The sequence below is a fragment of the Panthera onca genome, chromosome B4 (genome assembly GCF_046562875.1).
Source record: "Panthera onca isolate mPanOnc1 chromosome B4, mPanOnc1 haplotype 2, whole genome shotgun sequence".
In the NCBI taxonomy this organism is placed as follows: Eukaryota; Metazoa; Chordata; class Mammalia; order Carnivora; family Felidae; genus Panthera; species Panthera onca.
In genome coordinates, this window is record NC_138345.1 from 83786120 (window position 1) to 83804363 (window position 18244).

At 41.3% G+C, this 18244-nt stretch overlaps 1 protein-coding gene across 3 annotated transcripts; it reads left to right on the top strand.

The window, feature by feature from the left end:
- Positions 1-3400: 3400 nt before the first annotated feature.
- On the top strand, positions 3401-16383 carry ATP23 (ATP23 metallopeptidase and ATP synthase assembly factor homolog). 3 transcript variants are annotated; one of them, XM_078449746.1, is made up of 7 exons: positions 3734-3794; positions 7201-7246; positions 7401-7498; positions 7929-8010; positions 11636-11773; positions 13372-13455; positions 15871-16383. In XM_078449746.1, the coding sequence occupies exons 5-7, from the start codon at positions 11675-11677 to the stop codon at positions 16072-16074; spliced, it is 387 nt and encodes a 128-aa protein (XP_078305872.1). In that variant the 5' UTR covers positions 3734-3794; positions 7201-7246; positions 7401-7498; positions 7929-8010; positions 11636-11674; the 3' UTR covers positions 16075-16383. The 3 variants fall into 3 exon arrangements, with proteins under 3 accessions (XP_060513093.1, XP_078305872.1, XP_060513089.1); XM_060657110.3 differs by lacking the exon at positions 7401-7498 and having other exon boundaries at positions 3401-3794; XM_060657106.3 differs by lacking the exon at positions 3734-3794 and adding an exon at positions 11049-11231 and having other exon boundaries at positions 5474-7498.
- The last annotated feature ends 1861 nt before the right edge of the window (positions 16384-18244 follow it).

The window sequence follows — 18244 nt, forward strand, 5'->3', positions numbered from 1 at the left end:
CATCTGTAGGTCTTCCCAGAATGCTGCGCGCCTTCTCTCATTCTCTTCTGGTTCGGAGGGCTGGCTCCTTCCGGAAGTAGATGCCTGTCAGTCTCCTGTGACTGCTGGCGAAGAGGCGTTTTTTCTGCGGAGGGCTGGGGGGGCTTGGGGGACTGGGGAGCTGGGGGGCGGGGTGGGGTGGGGGGAATGTTTTGTTCTTTCCCAACATTCAAAATGACTGGAGAGCTAAGGAAAGGCTGTAAAGCCATCCCATTTTTGTGGGCCCTAGATAAATGGATTAAACCTTATTAAAAAGCTGAAAGATGGAACACACTTTAAAATGATATGCAACTTCACGTGTTGCTGTGACATACTTAAACAACTTACAAGTAAAAAGCAACTATTTTTGCTTTAGAAAACGAAGAGAAGCCCAAAAACAAAACAAAACACCCACGTCTCAGCCACAGAGAAATAAACACTGGGGTAGCCTTCCAGACTCTTGCCACAGATACAGTAAATGAAATTTCAAAATGGGATCGCGTTTATGCTGTTTTGTAACTTAACTTTTATGAATATGTTTAAAAGGACACTACAACAATATGGTTTCACGTATTCCATTGTATCTCTTGGACACTGAAACAGTTTCTGTCCTTTTTGCTCTTGTTTGGTGCTGCAATGGAGAAATGAAAATCCTTGTAGCTAACTCTTTGCTCATGTTCTCATTTCTTTGTGATAATTACTTTTCTCTTTCTAACTTAGTCCTTTGTGTTTGCACTTTCTTATCTCTCCCACAACACCTTCCCATTCCACTCTGTCTTTATACTGTAAAGGGATGAAGGTACACACACGGCATCCAAAGCCTACTCAGTTTTTTAAAGTTTACTTTTCTGATTGTAAAGGTAATATGTGCTTATTGTGGGACACTAGGAAAATTGAGAATATAATAAAAATATCCCAGTATCTAGGCATCTACTGATCATGTTTTGGTGCAATTTTTTTCCAGTTTTCCTTCTTTGTTGCCTTCAGTGATGAATATTGAAAAAAATATTTGCTAATTTGGTGGGGGAAAGTTACAGCTTTTACTTTGCATTTTTTTCCTTATTCATGTAGCTGGATAGGATTTCCAATAGTATTTCACATGCTTACAGGCTATGGTCCATGTCAGGCCCCATCTTCTCTAGCCTTTCCTTAGTGTTGCAGACTCATTACAATAACTTGTAATGGCGTAGTTTTCTATATGTTTATGTGGTAGCTCCCTAACTAGATTGCAAGTTGGTTGTGTGGTCCTGGATAAATTATTCAATATTGCTGATCCCACTTTCTTTATCAGCAAAATAGTGATAATAACACTTATTTTGCAGGGTTGTAGTCAAGATTAGAAATAATGAATTTAAGGTGAGCTCAATAAAGTGGCTTAAAAAACTATTATAGCTTTAGCAATCTGTATTTAGGAGGTGTTCATGTTTTCATATTTCAGATGAATGAATAATCCTAGCAACCCATCCAATTTGTGTGTTTTTCATTTCCCCCCTCTATTAGCCCATTCGTTTTGCCCTTTTATGCTATTTCTTCATGGTTTTCCTTGTAATTACAACATGTATCCTTGACTAAATAAATCTACTACAAATTAGTACTTTTACCACTTCCCAATCAATACTAAGCCAGTAGAACACTGTTTAACCCACGTGACTTTTGCTGTCATTTATTCTACATACATTTCATTTTTATCTTTCTATGATTTTTTTTTTCTTTTTACCTTTTGACCTCCTTCACCTGGTTCTCCCATTCTCTACTCCCACCTCTGGCAACTACCAAGCTGTTCTCTGTATCCTTGAACTTGTGGGCTTTTGTTTTTGTTTTTTTAGTTTGCATATCTGAGAGAAATCATGGTATTTGTCTCTCTGTGTCTGACTTATTTCACTTAGCATAATGCCCTCGCAGTCCATCCATGTTGTTGCAAATGGCAAGATTTCGTTCTTTTTATTTTTTGACTGGACAGTATTCCGTTGTGTATTTATACCGCTATTTCTTCATTCATTCTTCAACGGACACTTAGGTTGCTTCCCTATTTTGGCTATTGTAAACCATGCTGCAGTGAACACGGGGTGCATATATCATTTCAAGTTAGTGTTTTTGTTTTCTTCGGCTAAATACCCAGAAGTGGAATTGCTGGATCATATATGTTGGTTCTATTTTTAATTTTTTGAGGGTTCTCCAGGCTGTTTTTCACAGCGGCTTCACCAATTTACATTCCCATTAACAGTGCACAAGGGTTCCCAATTTTCCACATATTCATCAACACTTGTTATTTCTTGTCTTTTAGATAATAGACATTCTGAGAGGTGTGAGGTGATATCTCATTGTGGTTTCGATTTGCACTCAATCTAGATATTTATGAAGCACTCATGACACATAAAGTACTCTTTATAATCCTCAAGGTCTCTTGAACACGAATAATTTCAATGTGTTTCTCACATAAACCATATGCTCCTCTTCAACCTCATCAATTCTCTTATTATTGCCTTCTCAGTCTCTGCCATTATGCTTGGTCCATCATAGTAGGTGCTGAAGAAATATGTGAATTGAACTGGGTAATTTAGTGGAAAAAGAGAAACACAAATTAGTTAAAACCCGACAAGTTGTGATGAAAATGATAACAGATGCAAAGTACTTGGTACGCTGGGAGACCAGGAGAGAATAATTTTGATTAAGATACCTGGGAATACCTTGCAGAGTGGGTAGATTTGATCACGACCTGGATCATAAGGACTGAGGAAAAGGGCTTAATAGATGGAAGTGAGTTAAGGCTTGGAGATGGAAGGAAACTGGTTGTGTTATGTTATCAGAAAGTTATTTGGGGTGGCAAGAGAGCGGGGTGGGTGAATGGGCCCAGGTGAGACAGAAAAAAAGTAGTTGTGTCCCACATTTTGAGGATTTTGAGATGACCAGTCATTATAATTGCAGCTTTCAAACGTTTCTGAGAAGTACTGCTTTCAATATGGCTTGGGATGTCAGGAGACAGGTGGGCCAGACTGCAATTGGTCTGCTGGTTGGAAAAGGCAAGGGAGTGGGACGGTGCCTGAGACCTTCGGAGCTTGAAGGGACTTAGTGGCTAGTACCGAGGAAGGCGTGTCCACAAGGAGGCGGGCTGCTTAACCACGCTTACGAGGACGGGCCAACCAAGCCAAGGGGGAGCAGCGAAGCCCACAGCAGTGTCTGAGACGCTTGCAAGGGCACTTGCCAGGCCCGAGTCTTTCCGCCTGTAGGCGATCCAGAGCCCCGCACCCTCTCGGCCCCCGCTCCTCCCTGGGCATCTAGCCCCGCCCCTTCCCGCCTCTTCCCGCCCCTCCTCGTCCCTCCCGCGCCTCTGGCCCCGCCCCTCGCCTGGTCTCTAGCCCCGCCCCTCCCCCCACCTCTCGCCCCGCCCAGCGTCCCTTGCTGGGCTCGGAGGCCCAGCAGCCGCAAAGTCCTCAGACACTGTGTGTGGCGGTCATCCTGCCTGGGGCCGGTTCGGCTGGGCACAAGGAGGATCTGGGCGGCCCGGTTGGCGGGAAGGAGGTTGCCTTCCCCGGGTCTCATACCCGGCCGCCCGAGGCAGGAGGAAGCAGCGGCGAAGTCTGCGGGCGGCATGGCTGGAGCTCCGGACGAGAGCGGGCCCGGTTCTGCTGCGGGGGAACAGCTGCAGCAGCAACACGTCGCGTGCCAGGTCTTCCCCGAGCGGCTGGCTCAGGGGAATCCCCAGCAAGGGTTCCTTTCCAGCTTCTTCACCAACAACCAGAAGTGCCAGCTTATGCTCCTGAAGACGCTGCAGACAAGTAGGAACCGTGACCCGGAGCCCGGGGGTCGGCGGGGTGGTGTCTGCGACCCAGAGGGCAGGGGTCTCTGGGTTCACCCCCAGGTGTGACATGAGCAGGGTTCAGGCATCTCTGCGCAGAGTCCGGACAGATTCGGCCTCGTGGGGGCGGGGTGGTGGTGGTGGTGGGGGTTTGGGCCTCAGTTTCCCTATCAGAGGTGGTGTTGGGGCCTTTCAGCCCTACTCTTGCTTGTGGATTGAGGGAGGAGTCGGATAGGAGTTTGCCCTTTTCAGTCACACTCACGGGTCTGATAGATCCTCTGATTTCTCATGTAAATTATGCAGCAGTATGGGGACTTCAGCGTGTGGGCGAAGCAGAGTTTTAAAGAGACTCGTTAATTAAGGCGTTACTGCCGGCGCGCAAGAACAGTTTTGCAAACTACCTTCGTTGGAAGGGGTTCTTAACCTTCATGCATGGATGGGCTTCCCAGCGTAGAAACCTCTGAAATGGACTGCGAAATCGTGTGCATGCATCTGAGTGCATTTTTCTGGGGAGAGAGTTCTAACTTCATCATATTCTGGAAGAGGCCACGGACCCCCAAAGAGTCAAGAATCACTGCTGTGGGTTAAATAGGGACACAACTACCTACTGACCAATTTCTCTAGCCCCAGGGACATTACACTAGAGATTTCTTAACTCCTTTACATTGACATGGACTTCCTAAGTTTACTTCAGATACATTTAGAAAATCGAAGTCTTAAACCTTCTTGTCTGAAAGCAAGGTTACTATTTCATAGCTGGCCAATCACAGTTCAAAAGCCAACCACCTAGAGATTTTCCAGCCTTCTTGAGTTTATCCGCATGTTGGGGAATCCAGGGAGGGGGGAGGGGAAAGGGGCTAATGGGAATGATGAGGTTGTATTCACTTGGAAATATGTATCCAATGCCTCCTAAGTTCTGGTGTGGGGAAATACAAAGATGAGTAAGGGTCTGGACGGTGCATTTTAGAAGTTGAAAGTGGAACGCAGTGGAAAGAGCCGGTCTGCAGAGTTGGATATAGGTTCAGATCTGGTCCCTCTCCTTATCAGGTGTGGAAGACTGACTTAACTCTCTGATCTCCTTTATCCTTATCTGCACACACAAAAAGGGAAGGGTAGGGATAAAAATACCTCTTTTAGGGTTGTGAGGAATGGATTTTATAAATGTAGATTGCGACCATGTCAGGAGCTGAGTAATGGCTAACTGTGTTTACAGTGGAAGAGACAAACAGTGGAGGCGATGTAGAGAAAGGATGTGAGGAGGGTGGCGAGCTGAGCATGAACCCCAGTAGGAATTAGCAAGTCTCAATTAGCAAGAACCCCTGGAGGGTTGCTGGGAGAAGTGTTAGTGGTATTAAAGCATCAACTTATAGCTTTACAATCCTAAACCTGGGACCTGGCCTCAAGGGAGATCTTTGTTCTCTCTCTCTCTCTCTCTCTCTCTCTCTCTCTTTTAAATTTAAATCCAAGTTAGTTAACATATAGTGTAATGATGATTTCAGGAGTAGAATTTAGTAATTCATCACTTACATCTAAACCGAGTGCTCTTTTTTTTTTTTAAAGCAAATCCATTCTAAATACTTTAGGTCCTGTCTGAACCACTGTGCTCCCTGCACTACTACTACTACTACTACTACTAATAATAATAATAAACTTATTATTTTAGTAAGAGTACTATAGACTTTGGAACCCACTTCAACTTTGTAAAACTCTCTTAGTTGCTTGAATAATAAAACACTTAATATGGTTCTTGATGCCTGATATACACTAAAAACACTTATTACTAATAATTGTTTTACTGTTCATACTCTTAAGAGGGGGCAGTTAAAGTAGTAACCTATATCTGTCTTTTTCATCTCCCTACTTTTCTTTTACTCACTTGTTTTTCCTTTCAGCACTTAAAAAAAAACCTTGGTTTCGTTTTCTAATTTTTTGCTTATGTCATATGGTATGCTGTGCATTTGTGTGTTGAGATAAGACCCCTATGTGGAAAGTTGATATTAGAGGCATTTGGGTTTGTTTTACTTTCCCGTAATTATTACAGGCTAATAGATGCTTAGAAGTGGAAGGTCCTGGGGCCCCTGGGTGGCTCAGTTGGTTGAGCATCTGACTGCAGCCCAGGTCATGATCTCGTGGTCCGTGAGTTCAAACCCTGTGTCGGACTCTGTGCTGACAGCTCAGAGCCTGGAGCCTGCTTTGGATTCTGTGTCTCCTTCTCTCTCTCTGCCCCTCCCCCACTTACGCTGTGTCTCTGTCTCTCAAAAGAATGAAAAATGTTAAAAAAATAATTAAAAAAAAAAAGCAGTGGAAGGTCCCACAGGACCTTCGCACACTACACTGGAAAACCACTGTGCCATCACTGACCAGAGAGTTTATACACCTCTGCTGGAACAGGTTACCAGTTCTTCGAGGCTCCTTGTGGCTACCTGTATATTGTAGTCACAGCTTTAATTGTTGGGAAATCCTTTCTCATACTGTAACTTCTACTCTTTGGTCCTTGTTCTGCTCTCTGAACAAATATTATCTGCATCTATTCCCACACGGCAGCCCTTCAGATACTTGAGGCCATTGTGGTCCGAGTTAAGATTTTTATTCTCCCTTCCACATCCACATCCACAACTCCTTTCTTGCTTCTTACTGAGCATAGTCCTGTACTGTTCTAGTTGCCTTCCCCCGGGGAAGAGCTGAAGTTGGCAGGTCCTGTTTAGAGTGTGGTACTTAGAATGGGACACTGTTACCCTGCGGTCTGATCAGGAAAGACGCCAACGAGACACTTACTCCCTTCCTCTCATCTGGATGCTGTGCCGCAGCTCATTTCTATGGAGAAGCCCCAGATTCCCTCATTCTTTTGGTATATGCTTTAATGCAATGTTTTCGATCATGTAACTAAACATGGGCTTTACAAGCATGTTTGATATCATTTGAGGTGTTTAGTAGTATTCAGGTATTTGTGTCACAGTTTTATTTCATTAAGGACTTATTTTTATGTTAATTTAAGCTTGTCTTTTCATAACCATCTTTTACCAGTTTTAAGATAGTATTACTTCATTAAGATTTGTGGCTTACTTTTTTTTTTTTTTTTTTTAATGTTTTTTACTTATTTTTGAGAGACAGCAAGACAATGTGAGCAGGGGAGGGACAGAGAGAGGAAGACACGGAATCCGAAGCAGGCTCCGGGCTCCAAGCTGTCAGCACAGAGCTCGATGTGGGGCTCGAACCCACAAACCATGAGATCATGACCTGAGCCCAAGTCAGATGCTTAACCGACTGAGCCACCCAGGCGGCCCATGACTTACTCTTTCATAATATCCTATACTGCTTTTTGGAGAATTTAATTGGTGCTCTTTTTTCCTGATTAGCATACCTAATTGAATCAAATATCTTTCTAGATCCCTACGTCAAACTTCTACTTGATGCCATGAAGCACTCAGGTTGGTAAGTAAATCTATTTAAAGTGGTCGTCTGTATTCCGGCTGCTAAAAACAAACAAACAAAAAACACCCCAATCTGCAACTTCTGACAGTTTTTCACTTCTGGCCACAAAGCCTTTTCCATATGGTAGGTGTTGGTGATTCTGCGTTCTTTCCAGACAGGTCTGGCTCTCTTCAGACATCTTCCGCCCTAACTCTAAATCTCTGGCTCTACCGTTCACCTCCGGTATTTAGTAAAGACCACACTTAAAGTCTTGTAAGTAATTACCAAACCTGGCTTTCCCGCTCTACCAGCCTCAGCATCGTCCTTCATGGAGAAGAAATCTCGGCTTGTTATGTAGGAGCCTTCCGGGTGTTGTTGAACCTTGAGGAAATTAGAGAAAGTGACGTCTGAGGTCCACTTCTTCACAGTCTGGCCCAAGGATAGCAACTCCAGCTTACTTCCAATGTGGCCTTAATCAGTTGACCAGATGCTTGATGGAACCTCGTCATGGGAGTTGAACTAGGATAGATTTTGCAGGGATGATTTCCTTATTTTACAGATGAGACAACTGAGTCTTGAAGGTGTTAGTTTTGAGAGGGCTTGATGATATAGGGCTCCCGACTCCTTGCCCAGGGCTGTTTCCCTTGCACTACTCGCACACTGCTTTTGCACATTGTCTCTTTAATCCATTCTTGCCTTTTAGTGCTGTTAACAAAGAAAGACACTTTTCTTGCGAAGACTGTGATGGAAATGTCAGTGGAGGGTTTGATGCTTCAACATCTCAGGTAGGTATTTTTGCCAAGTTGTTCTCTTTCCTGATGTTTGCTAAGCACCTTCCACATGCTGGGCGTTCTGTTTGGTAGACTTTGTGTATGATTCAAAAACTGAATCTTATGGTTCTTACTCTTAAGGAGCTTATGCTTTCCTAAGGGAGATGAGCCACGAACACAGAGAATGATAAAAATTTGAGGGAGGTTAAACTATTTTACGTGGGTGTAGTTACCACAATGGGACTGTGATATGAATGAAAAATACCAACAGATTCAGCTAGAGCATATAAAGCTTCTTCAGGGACAAAGAAGACAAAGACTGTTGCCCACGGAAGGGGTATTGTGAGCAAAGGTGGTGTATTGGGAAAGGACAAAGTATATTTAGGGAATGGCATGTTGTCTAGTGTAGCAGGAGGGCAAGACTGTGTGGGGAATATGGGGAAATAGGGTTGGAAAGAAAGGTAAGCCATTTGGTGGGAGGCTTTGAATGCGTAGTTAAAGAGTTTCACCTGTACCTGGTGAGAAGTGATATACCTTTGAAAATTTTTGATTAGGGGAATAAGGTTTCTCATTTGGAAAATATGGCTAATGATTATATCTGTCTCATAGAACAGTTATTAGAATTAAGTGTGATACCTCATGTAAGGTGCTTAGCATAGTAAGCGCAGTAAGCATTCAATAAATATTGTTAGTTTTAAGTAATTGGAGAGTTTTGACAGTATCTTGGAGTTGGTAGAAGAATTATATTACCCTCATGTGATGAGGGTAGATGAAGGTTTTATAAGTAACACCTCCCATCTTGAACATATCACCCTGTTTAACAATACTTACTTGTTTCCTCCTGGGGAATTTTATATATATTTTCGTTATTTATAGCTGTTTCACAGTAATCATGAGAAAAAAAAAAAAAAACAGCATAGGAATGAGAGGTCTGGGTCTTGGAGTCTGGTAGAATTGAGTTCAAATCCAGTTCCCCTGCTTATTGGCTGTGGGGCTTGGGCAAGCTGTTTGCCTTATGCTCAGTTTCCTCATTTGTAAACTGATAATAACAATTCCTAATAGCTCTCAAAGTGGGTCTTGGTAAATTCATCCCCCCCCCCCCCCCCCACCACCCCGCCTTGGGGTTAAATAGAGTGGACATTTTGAACTTGTATCTTACTTCTCAGTAGTGTTGAGCATAGTTGGGCACTCCTTTTATTTTTTTTAAATTATAATTTGTATTGTGAAGTGTTTCATTCACACAGAAGAGCAAGAAACCTATACGTATGCTTTTGGTCACAGTAATAAAATGAGCACCCGTGTAACTGCCACCAGATTTGAGAAATAGCACATTGCCAGGATTTCAGAAGATTGTGTGCCCCTCTTGGATCACATTTCGTCTCCCTTTCTTACTCTGACTTTTGTGATAATCATTCCCTGCTGTTCTGAATAGTTTTACCATCTCTGTGTACAAACAATGTGTTATTTAGTTGCCTGGCTTTTAAGTTTTATACAGGGAATATTTTGAGTTCTGTGTGATACTTTGTAGTTTTATGAAATCACCCAGTAGTTAGTTTCCCAGAACAATTCTTTTGTTGAGTGTCCTGAGATTCTTCCATGTTGTTGTACATACCTCTGGTTTGTGTAGTTTGGCTGTTGTATAGTGTTCCTCTGTATGTCTATACTGCACTTTACCGTATTTATTGTTTCCAACTTTGTTATTAAGAACAATACTGCTGTGAATATTTTTCACATCTTCTCCTGGTGCACATGTGCAAAAGTCACTCCTGTGTCTATGCCTAGGAACAGAATTACTGGGTCATATAATATGCATACACTTGGCTTTAGCAGGTAATGTCAGACACTTTCTTCCCCTGGTTTCCAGTATATGACCCTCTTTGCTAGCTCACCTCCCTCTACCAGCTGTTACACGTGGAAGTCTCTTAATCCTCGGTGTTAGATCCCCTTCTTTTCTTCCTCTGTACTGTGCCAAGGGGATCTCATTTCTTTTCCTAGGTCAGAGCTCTCTTTTGAACTTTATATCTGTATATCCAGATGCCCACTTAGTACCTACCCTTGGATGTCTTAAAGGCACCCGAGACCTCACAAATTTGTTCAAATCCAAACTGATGATTTATACCATCCCCTATCCCCACCCAACCTGGTGTTGTAGTTTTGCATATCTCAGTGAATGGTACCACCATCTATCCTGTTACCCAAGCTAGAAATGTAGAGATCATCCTTGTACCTCTGATTCCCTTCCCATATTCTATCACTAACTTTTGTCCAATTTGCCTCCTAAATATTTTATTTTTTTTGGGGGGAGGGTCTTACTGTCCCTGCTCAGGTACCATTATCTCTTGCCTAGAATACCTCATTAGCCTTCAACCAGTCTCTCGGCACCCAGTTTGGTCATCTGCTTATTTTTACAACTGGAGTCAAAGGATAAAAACAAACAAAAGCACCTCCCTGTCTCACTACTCCCTTTCAGTGACTTCCCACTGTTCTCAGGATACAGAGTGATTTGGCTCTAGCGGACCTCACCAGCCTTATCTCATGCCTGTCGCCTGCAGCTCTGTGCTTCAGCAATACGGGCCTGCTTCCAGCCTCTCGTTCTGTTCCTTAAGTGCTCCTCTCCTTTGCACAGGTTGCTCTGTCTGGCAGGCTTCCTTCCCACCTTCAAATTTAACTCCTAATCATCCCTGAGATCCTCATTTAAACATTCCTTCTGCAGAGAAGCCTTTCCCAATCCTCCAGACCAAGTCAGGCATTCTCATTGTATGCATTCATGACATCTTGGATTTTTCTTCATGACACCTGTCATTGCACGTATTTAAACATTTTGGCAACTGTTTGATTAATTTCTAGGGCCATTAGTATATATTATAAATTTTAATTATAAATTATAAGTAGTAGATCTCAATAAATATTAGTTGAAGGATGAATGTTGGATGAATGTATATATCATTCATGTTGGATGAATAGCACATATCTCAGTGTCTGGAACATAGTAAGTACACAATAAATGGTAACTATTATTACTAGGATCCCTCATGTCTTTATTATTCTTATAGGGTCCTGCTCAGTGTGCTGTTGGCTTTTTGCACTTCTTTCTGAAGGTCTTTCTGAGGATTTTTCCTGGCAATTCTAGTAGAATGAGACAGTGGTGGTCATTCATTGTTGATTCATTGCTCATTCAGAAACTTGATAAGAAGCAGTTTACATATATTCTCATTTAATTCTCACAATTCTCTGAGGTAGGTACTCTCATGATCTCCTTTTTATAGTTGAGGAAACTGAGGCACAGAGACAGAGGTTAAGAAACATGCCCAAGGTCGCCGAGTTAGTAAGGAGTGGGGCTGGAGTTTGAACCTGTCTGCTGCATTCCAAAGCCCGCTCCTAATATGGTGCTGTGGAGTCCACCAGCTCACCGAGGATGGCAGTTAAGTGCTGCTGTAGTTGAGAGAGAAGAGGGAGAAGTTGGTCACTGGGAAGGCTTAATGGAACGGGTACATTAGAGCCAGACCGTGATCAGTAGGTAGGTGTAGGGTTGAGGGAGTAGGGTGGGTGAAGGCTCTGCCCAGCTGGTGAGAAGATGGGATTTACAAAAAGAGAGTGGATATTATAAATATGGAACTTCCCTTATTTTGTTGCCTCCTAGATTGTTTTATGCCAGAACAACATCGGTAGTCAGGCCCATATGAACAGAGTGGTCACCCATGAGCTCATTCATGCGTTTGATCACTGTCGTGCTCACGTCCACTGGTTCACCGATGTCAGACATTTGGCCTGCTCGGAGGTGAGTCTTGTTGTAAAAGATCTTCTTACCCCTGGAGCACTCTGAGTTTGGACATTTTATTGAAGCATAATTTACTTACACATATTCCTTTTCTTACTGTCGTGGCTCCATGCCATTCTTAGGTTTCCGTTTTTAACAACTGAACACGATTTTGAGACACGAGACATTTTAAGCATCTTTTTAGAATTGTCTGAATTATAACCTTTAAATTCTAATACTAGTGGTGACTTGATAATTATAAACTATTTTTCCTTCTGTGGATTCTTACTTTGTTCACCACAGTCCATTGAGGTAGATGCTACCATCCCCATTTTATATATGTCAAAAGCGAGGCATTTTTTAGATCCATGGGTTTGGAAGTGGCAGAGGCAGAATTACAACCCGAGTTCTTAACTGGTTTGTTGTGCTCCCTCCTCTAGGTAAAGCTCTTTGCTTGCCTGAGAGTAAAACATTTAGTCTCAAAAATACAACGTAAGAAGTTTTTTTTAGTATTAAGCACATTGGATTGTTCTCAGAAGCGCGATATATTTATGCTCTTAGACGTATGTATTTAATACTTGCATTTCATTACTCGAAGAGTGCAATGTGCTGAGAAGTTAAAAAAACGAATATACATTTCAAGCTGATGCTTTATAACTCAGATTATTTTCTCTTTCCCTTGAAATGAATAAGCAGCCCCATTGCATCTAATTATAACTCATATTATTTGCAGAGTACACTGAAACCTGAGTTTTTAAGTAAGTCTCTCTCTTGGGTGTTATGAGAATGAATGCCTGTGAGCCAGTTCAAGTGTGTTAGGTGCCTCGAACTCCTCAGAGGAACAAGGCCATGGTATTGTAGAAGTAACAAGAAGTGGGCCATTTCTGGCTGCAGTGCTTTGGCAAAAATGTGGCCAGGTTGTCTGTAGCATCTATGTCGGTAGTTAGAAGACTGTTTCATCTATTGAAGCTGCATTTTACCTTAAAAATATAGTAAATTAGAAAATATGCCCTAACTTCAGGCTGTCATGCTCATAGCATGACAGGTGTAGAATGTTCTTGATTCTTTGAAAAATTAAGAACTTAAGTTTCAAGAACTTAATTTTTCATAGGACAGTTGCTGCCCTGGAGGAAGGCATGAATTTACACAGGCTTAAGGGAGGTTCCAAGAGAGTTGCGGTGTTTTGGGCTAGCGGTAGGAGGTTCATATTCTCAAAGAGTCTTAGATACTGATGTATTCAATTTTAAGCTCACATTGAAATTCGCTTTGTAGATCTTTGAAAGCATGCTTTCTTGAAGTCTTTTTGGTAATATATAGAAATATATCTTGTAGAAAGTGTGGACTTTAACTCTGACGTCCAACTTTCTGACTTTTGGTTCCAAAAGAAATTAGTTCTTTCAATAAGGTTATTGTATAAAGTTTTGAAAATTCCCTTTGCTAAATGATTGACCGCCCCCCGCCCCCCGCCAGCCCGTTTATTTTGCATTGTCTAGCATAGCTCATGGATATCTGCTCTTTAAAAGTCTATTCTCAGAAAAGCATGCTAATGTTAGATTCTCTTACAATTTTTATAGAGCATGAGCACTTATTTTCCTTTTGTTCACCTGTCTTTGTGATAGGTTCGAGCTGCTAACCTTAGTGGAGACTGCTCACTTGTGAATGAAATATTCAGGTTGCATTTTGGATTAAAACAACACCATCAGGTAAAACTAACATATGAAATCGCTTACCCTCCAGAGTGCTATGAATGGAAATGATGAATAAAGAAATGAGAAGTACGTTTAGCATTTGAAATTTGAAAGAACTACTTATATGGAAAGAATATAAAATACATACTGTGTAAGGCAAACAGATGGAATTTAGTTTTACTTTTTATTTTATTATTATTATTTTTTTGTTTAAAAAATTTTTTTAAGTGTTTATTTTTGAGAGAGAGAGAGAGAGACAGAGAGACAGAGAGAGACAGTGTGCAAGAGGGGGAGGGGCAGAGAGGGAGGGAGGTCACAGAATCTGAAGTGAACTTCAGGCTCTGCGCCATGATCACAGAACCCGATGCAGGGCTCAAACCCATGAATTGGGAGATCGTGACCGGAGCCGAAGCTGGATGCTTAACCGACTGAGCCATCCAGGCGCCCCTAGTTCTACTTTTTAATTACGGGTGAGCTGTGTGACTAAGTGAGAGGTTTTAATAGTGAAAAGAACTACAATCTTGTTCTTGGGGTACTTTTGGAAGGGGGAGAGATAAAGAATGGACGTGAAATCACAGCCTGTCTTCTATCCAAGCAGTACTGGACTTAAATTTTGAAATGACCACAGTATTCTTGAGTCAAAAAGTAATACCTTTTGACAGAGACTGCCCTGCCGCACAGATTACGGCTGGTAGTGCCCCTTTCCAGGCCCAACGATGTGATAGCAGAGCTTTGAACTGGCACGGACTTGATTATGATAAGTGTCTCTTTTTCCCTTGGATAGCAGCAGCAGAAAATGGATAGAACTAGCAACAGGATGGAAAATATATGGAGGTAGCAGGACCCTGCTACCCTCCCTGAGAGAGAGAGAGAGAGAGAGAGAGAGCACGTGTGTGTGTGTGTGTGTGTGCAGGAGTGAGCAGGGGAGGGGCAGATCGAGAGGGAGAAGAGAATCCCAAGTAGGTTCTGTGCTGTCGGTGAAGAGTCCAACGTGGGGCTCGATCTTACTGTGACATCATGACCTGAGCCGAAATCAAGAGTCAGACACTTAACCAACTGAGCCACCCAGGTGCCCCTGAAATGTAGTTTTAATAGAAATATATTTTGAGAAGAATTAAACCTGACCGGTGGTCTATACATGTGTCTTCCAAAACTGTAGCTCCAGGAGATAAGTTTTTACCGTGCTTTTTCTTCCTGGAAGGGAGAAATTTCCTCTTTCTGGCAATTGTTGTCATAGCTCCAGGTGGTTCGTCCTCTCTTTCTTCTTCCTTTCTGCCTGGAGTGTATTTTTAAGATCGTTGGTTAGTGTAATTTAGGTCAAAAGCACTGATTTATATTTTCATACTAGTGAGCATCTCTGGCTCAGGCATGCTAACCAGGGTGAAATAAAATAGGGAACACACATAGAAAATGATTGATTGACAGGATGCACAGCCATAAGAACCAGTATTTGGTTATTTTTCATGAAAAGGTTAAATGCTATTCTTTTGAGCTTTAGTTTGGGCCTAGTGGAGAAATAAATTGATTTAAAAGTCTCCAAGAATTGGAATGGCAGGACCTAACATATTTAGGATACTGAGAAATTCTAGCCTATTACTGTGTAACATTAGATAAATTATTTTCTTAGGTACCCATTGCAAAGAATGCTCAGGAAAAAAAAAAAAAGTTGTTTGATTTTTTTTTTTCCCCCTGAAAAATTAAGACGCCTTTAAATTTTGTGTGTGTATGTGTGGTTTCTTCTTGCCTCCATGGGAGAGCGCCCCTCTTGAAGGAAGAGTTATCTAGTATGGGCCATCTGAAAAGTAGAGGAGAGAGACATAGAAGTAAAGTATGTTTTAAATCTATTTAAATTTTATTAAAAATCCAACCAGAACCTTATTTATAGAGTTTTGTTTTGTTTTGATATTTGCAAATTGGGACTGACTATTTGTTGGACTGCCTGAAACTTCAGAGAATGACGTCTGGTTATATTACTGGAAATGGTGAAAAAAATGGAGGAGGTCTTACTTATACCTAAATAATTTTAGGCTGAGTTTAACATATTCCATAACTTAAGAATTATGTTTCTACTTTCTTTTTTTCTATTTTATTTTATTTTTTTATTTCAGAGAGAGAGTGAGAGCGCAAGCAAGGGTGAGGGGCAGAGGGAGAGAGAGAGAGAATCTTAATCAGGCTCCACTCTTAGCACGGGGCCCAATGCAGGACTCGATCCCACAGCCCTGGGATCATGACCTGAGCTGAAGTCAAGAGTTGGACATTCAACAGACTGAGCCACCCAAGCACTCCAATGTTTCTTCTTTAGAATGACATAAATTTGTAAAATAATATGAAAGGGAATTAATTCTGATGTGGTTAGACATTATATAAAATATTATTTTATGATTAAATTTTCATATAAAATTAAAGCCATATACTTTTCTTTCTCCTTAGACTTGTGTGCGAGACAGAGCCATTCTTTCTATCCTGGCTGTTAGGAATATCAGCAAAGAAGTAGCTCAAAAGGCTGTTGATGAAGTTTTTGAGTCTTGTTTCAATGACCATGAACCTTTTGGAAGGATCCCACATAACAAGACTTATGCAAGATATGCTCATAGAGACTTTCAAAACCGTGATCGGTATTACTCAAATATATGAAGACAATGACATTTTATGTTATGGAGCTTCTGTGATCATGAAGAAAATATTGTTCTCAAGTGGACAAATATATAAAATGTAAATGATCAATTAAATACATTTAAAACACAGAAGATGCTGATTCTAGCGTATGTTCAGAAAAAGTGGCTGTGGTAAAAGTGAAACTGCCTTAAACTCCAAGGCAAAAATTGTAACTTTACAGTTAGCCATTTGGTAAATAAGGCAAATAAATTACATTCTTGTATTTTCTATGTTGTACTTGTGTTTTTTTATTATTTGTATTTTTAAAAAAATTGTGATTTGTTTTTATTACATGTGGTTATTTTAAAATTTGATTATGGGGGCCCCTGGGTAGCTCAGTTGGTTAAGCAACTGACTTTGGCTCAGGTCATGATCTCATGGTTCATGAGTTTGAGCCCCGCATCAGACTCTCTGCTGTTAGTGCAGAGCCTATATTTGGATCCTCTGTCCTCCTCTCTCTGCCCCTCCACTGCTCATGCTGTCTCTCTCTCAAAAATAAATAAACATTAAAAAAATAAAATTTGATTATGAAACCTGTGAAGTGTGCTCTTGTATGAAGTTGATAGGTGACTACTGTTGGTATTTACATTAAATGTAAAGAAAAATATACTGATTTCATTACAGGACATTTACTGAGATATTAGCATGATCAAAGTATGTAGGGAATGAAAGTTGGGAATGATTTCATTCAATGATCAATGCTTCCCTTCTCCCTGTTCGTTCAACATGTATGTTGGGACCCTATGTCTTAATTTTCTGGGGACAGCCCTGATTAGACTCTTCTTTTGTAAAGGCAATGCATTAAATTTATAATTTAATTGAATTTAATTTTTATGTATTTCTAAGATTTTTCATATAATCATTCTCAAATGTTTTGTCAAGTCCTATGTTTGAGTTTTATTATTTTTGTTTTTTAATTAAAAATTTTTTTAAGTTTATTTTGAGAGGGAGAAATCATGAGCAGGGGTGGGACAGAGAGAGTGGGGAGAGGGAATCCCAAGCAGGCTCTGCTCTGTGTCAGCACGGAGCCTGATGTGGGGCTCAAACCCACAAACTGAGATCATGACCTGAGCCGAAATCAAGACGCTTAAATGACTGAACCACCCAGACGCCCCTTTATGTCTGAGTTTTAGATTCAGACATCTTATCTATCGGAGCTGCATCTTCCATTTGTCCCTGGCAAACATCTCTTGGCCTGTGTCCAGGCTGAAAGAGTGATCCCTGTGTGTAGATGTGGCTAATCAAGGATTTAAAGACAATGAAATTAGCATTACTTCTTTAGAGTTAAAATTTAATTAAAGTTATAAAGTGATACTCAAGCTTAAGAACTTATTAAACATTAGAACAAGGTTTGAGGATTCTGGGAAGATAACAGAGTAGGAAACAACAGAAATCTGTCTTCCCACCTAGACAAAGTTGCACTGGCAGAATCTTATATAAATATTTTGGATCTCAAATCCAAAGGCTCCTAATTTTCAAGAAAAGGCTTTGGTGGTAAATTGCAGTTAATTTCGATAAATTTCAGCTCTTAACCTAGTAGTAGCTACCCATTTCCCACCATTCTATATATGCTCCCGTCAGACAGCTATGTATGTGTTCCTGGAGTAGCTTGTACACAGATTGTGGAGTTAGGGTGGGCAAAAAGCACCCTGTCTTCTGTATATTTGGGACCTGCTCTGATTGCTGCTCCTGAACACAGAGGTTCAGACAAAGAGGTGGTGGCATTGTTGCATCCCCTCCCATTTTTGCCAATGCCAGCTGCTTCCCATTTGGCTGAAGTGACTTCTAGCGTCATTAAAGGGGCTGGTGCCTTTCTTTTTTGCCCCTCACTTTCCCCGTTTGGGAACCAGACAGTGAAACTAAGACCATTCAAAAATAATGTCATATACAGGGGGAATTAGAAAGTCACCAGGCATGCCCAGGAAATGGTGCTGGCTCAGAAAAACCCAAGAAGACCCAAGTTTACACCTCAGGCTGATCCTTGGCACAGAGACAGCCTACAATTAAGAGCAAAACCAAAAACTGGAACTCAAAACAATAGCTAACTCTGGGGAAGCAGGAGAATGTGATTTTCAGAGTTACCACATTATTAGAGGCAAATGTCCAGTTTTCAAACCCTCCAAATCACAAGGCATACAAGTGATACATA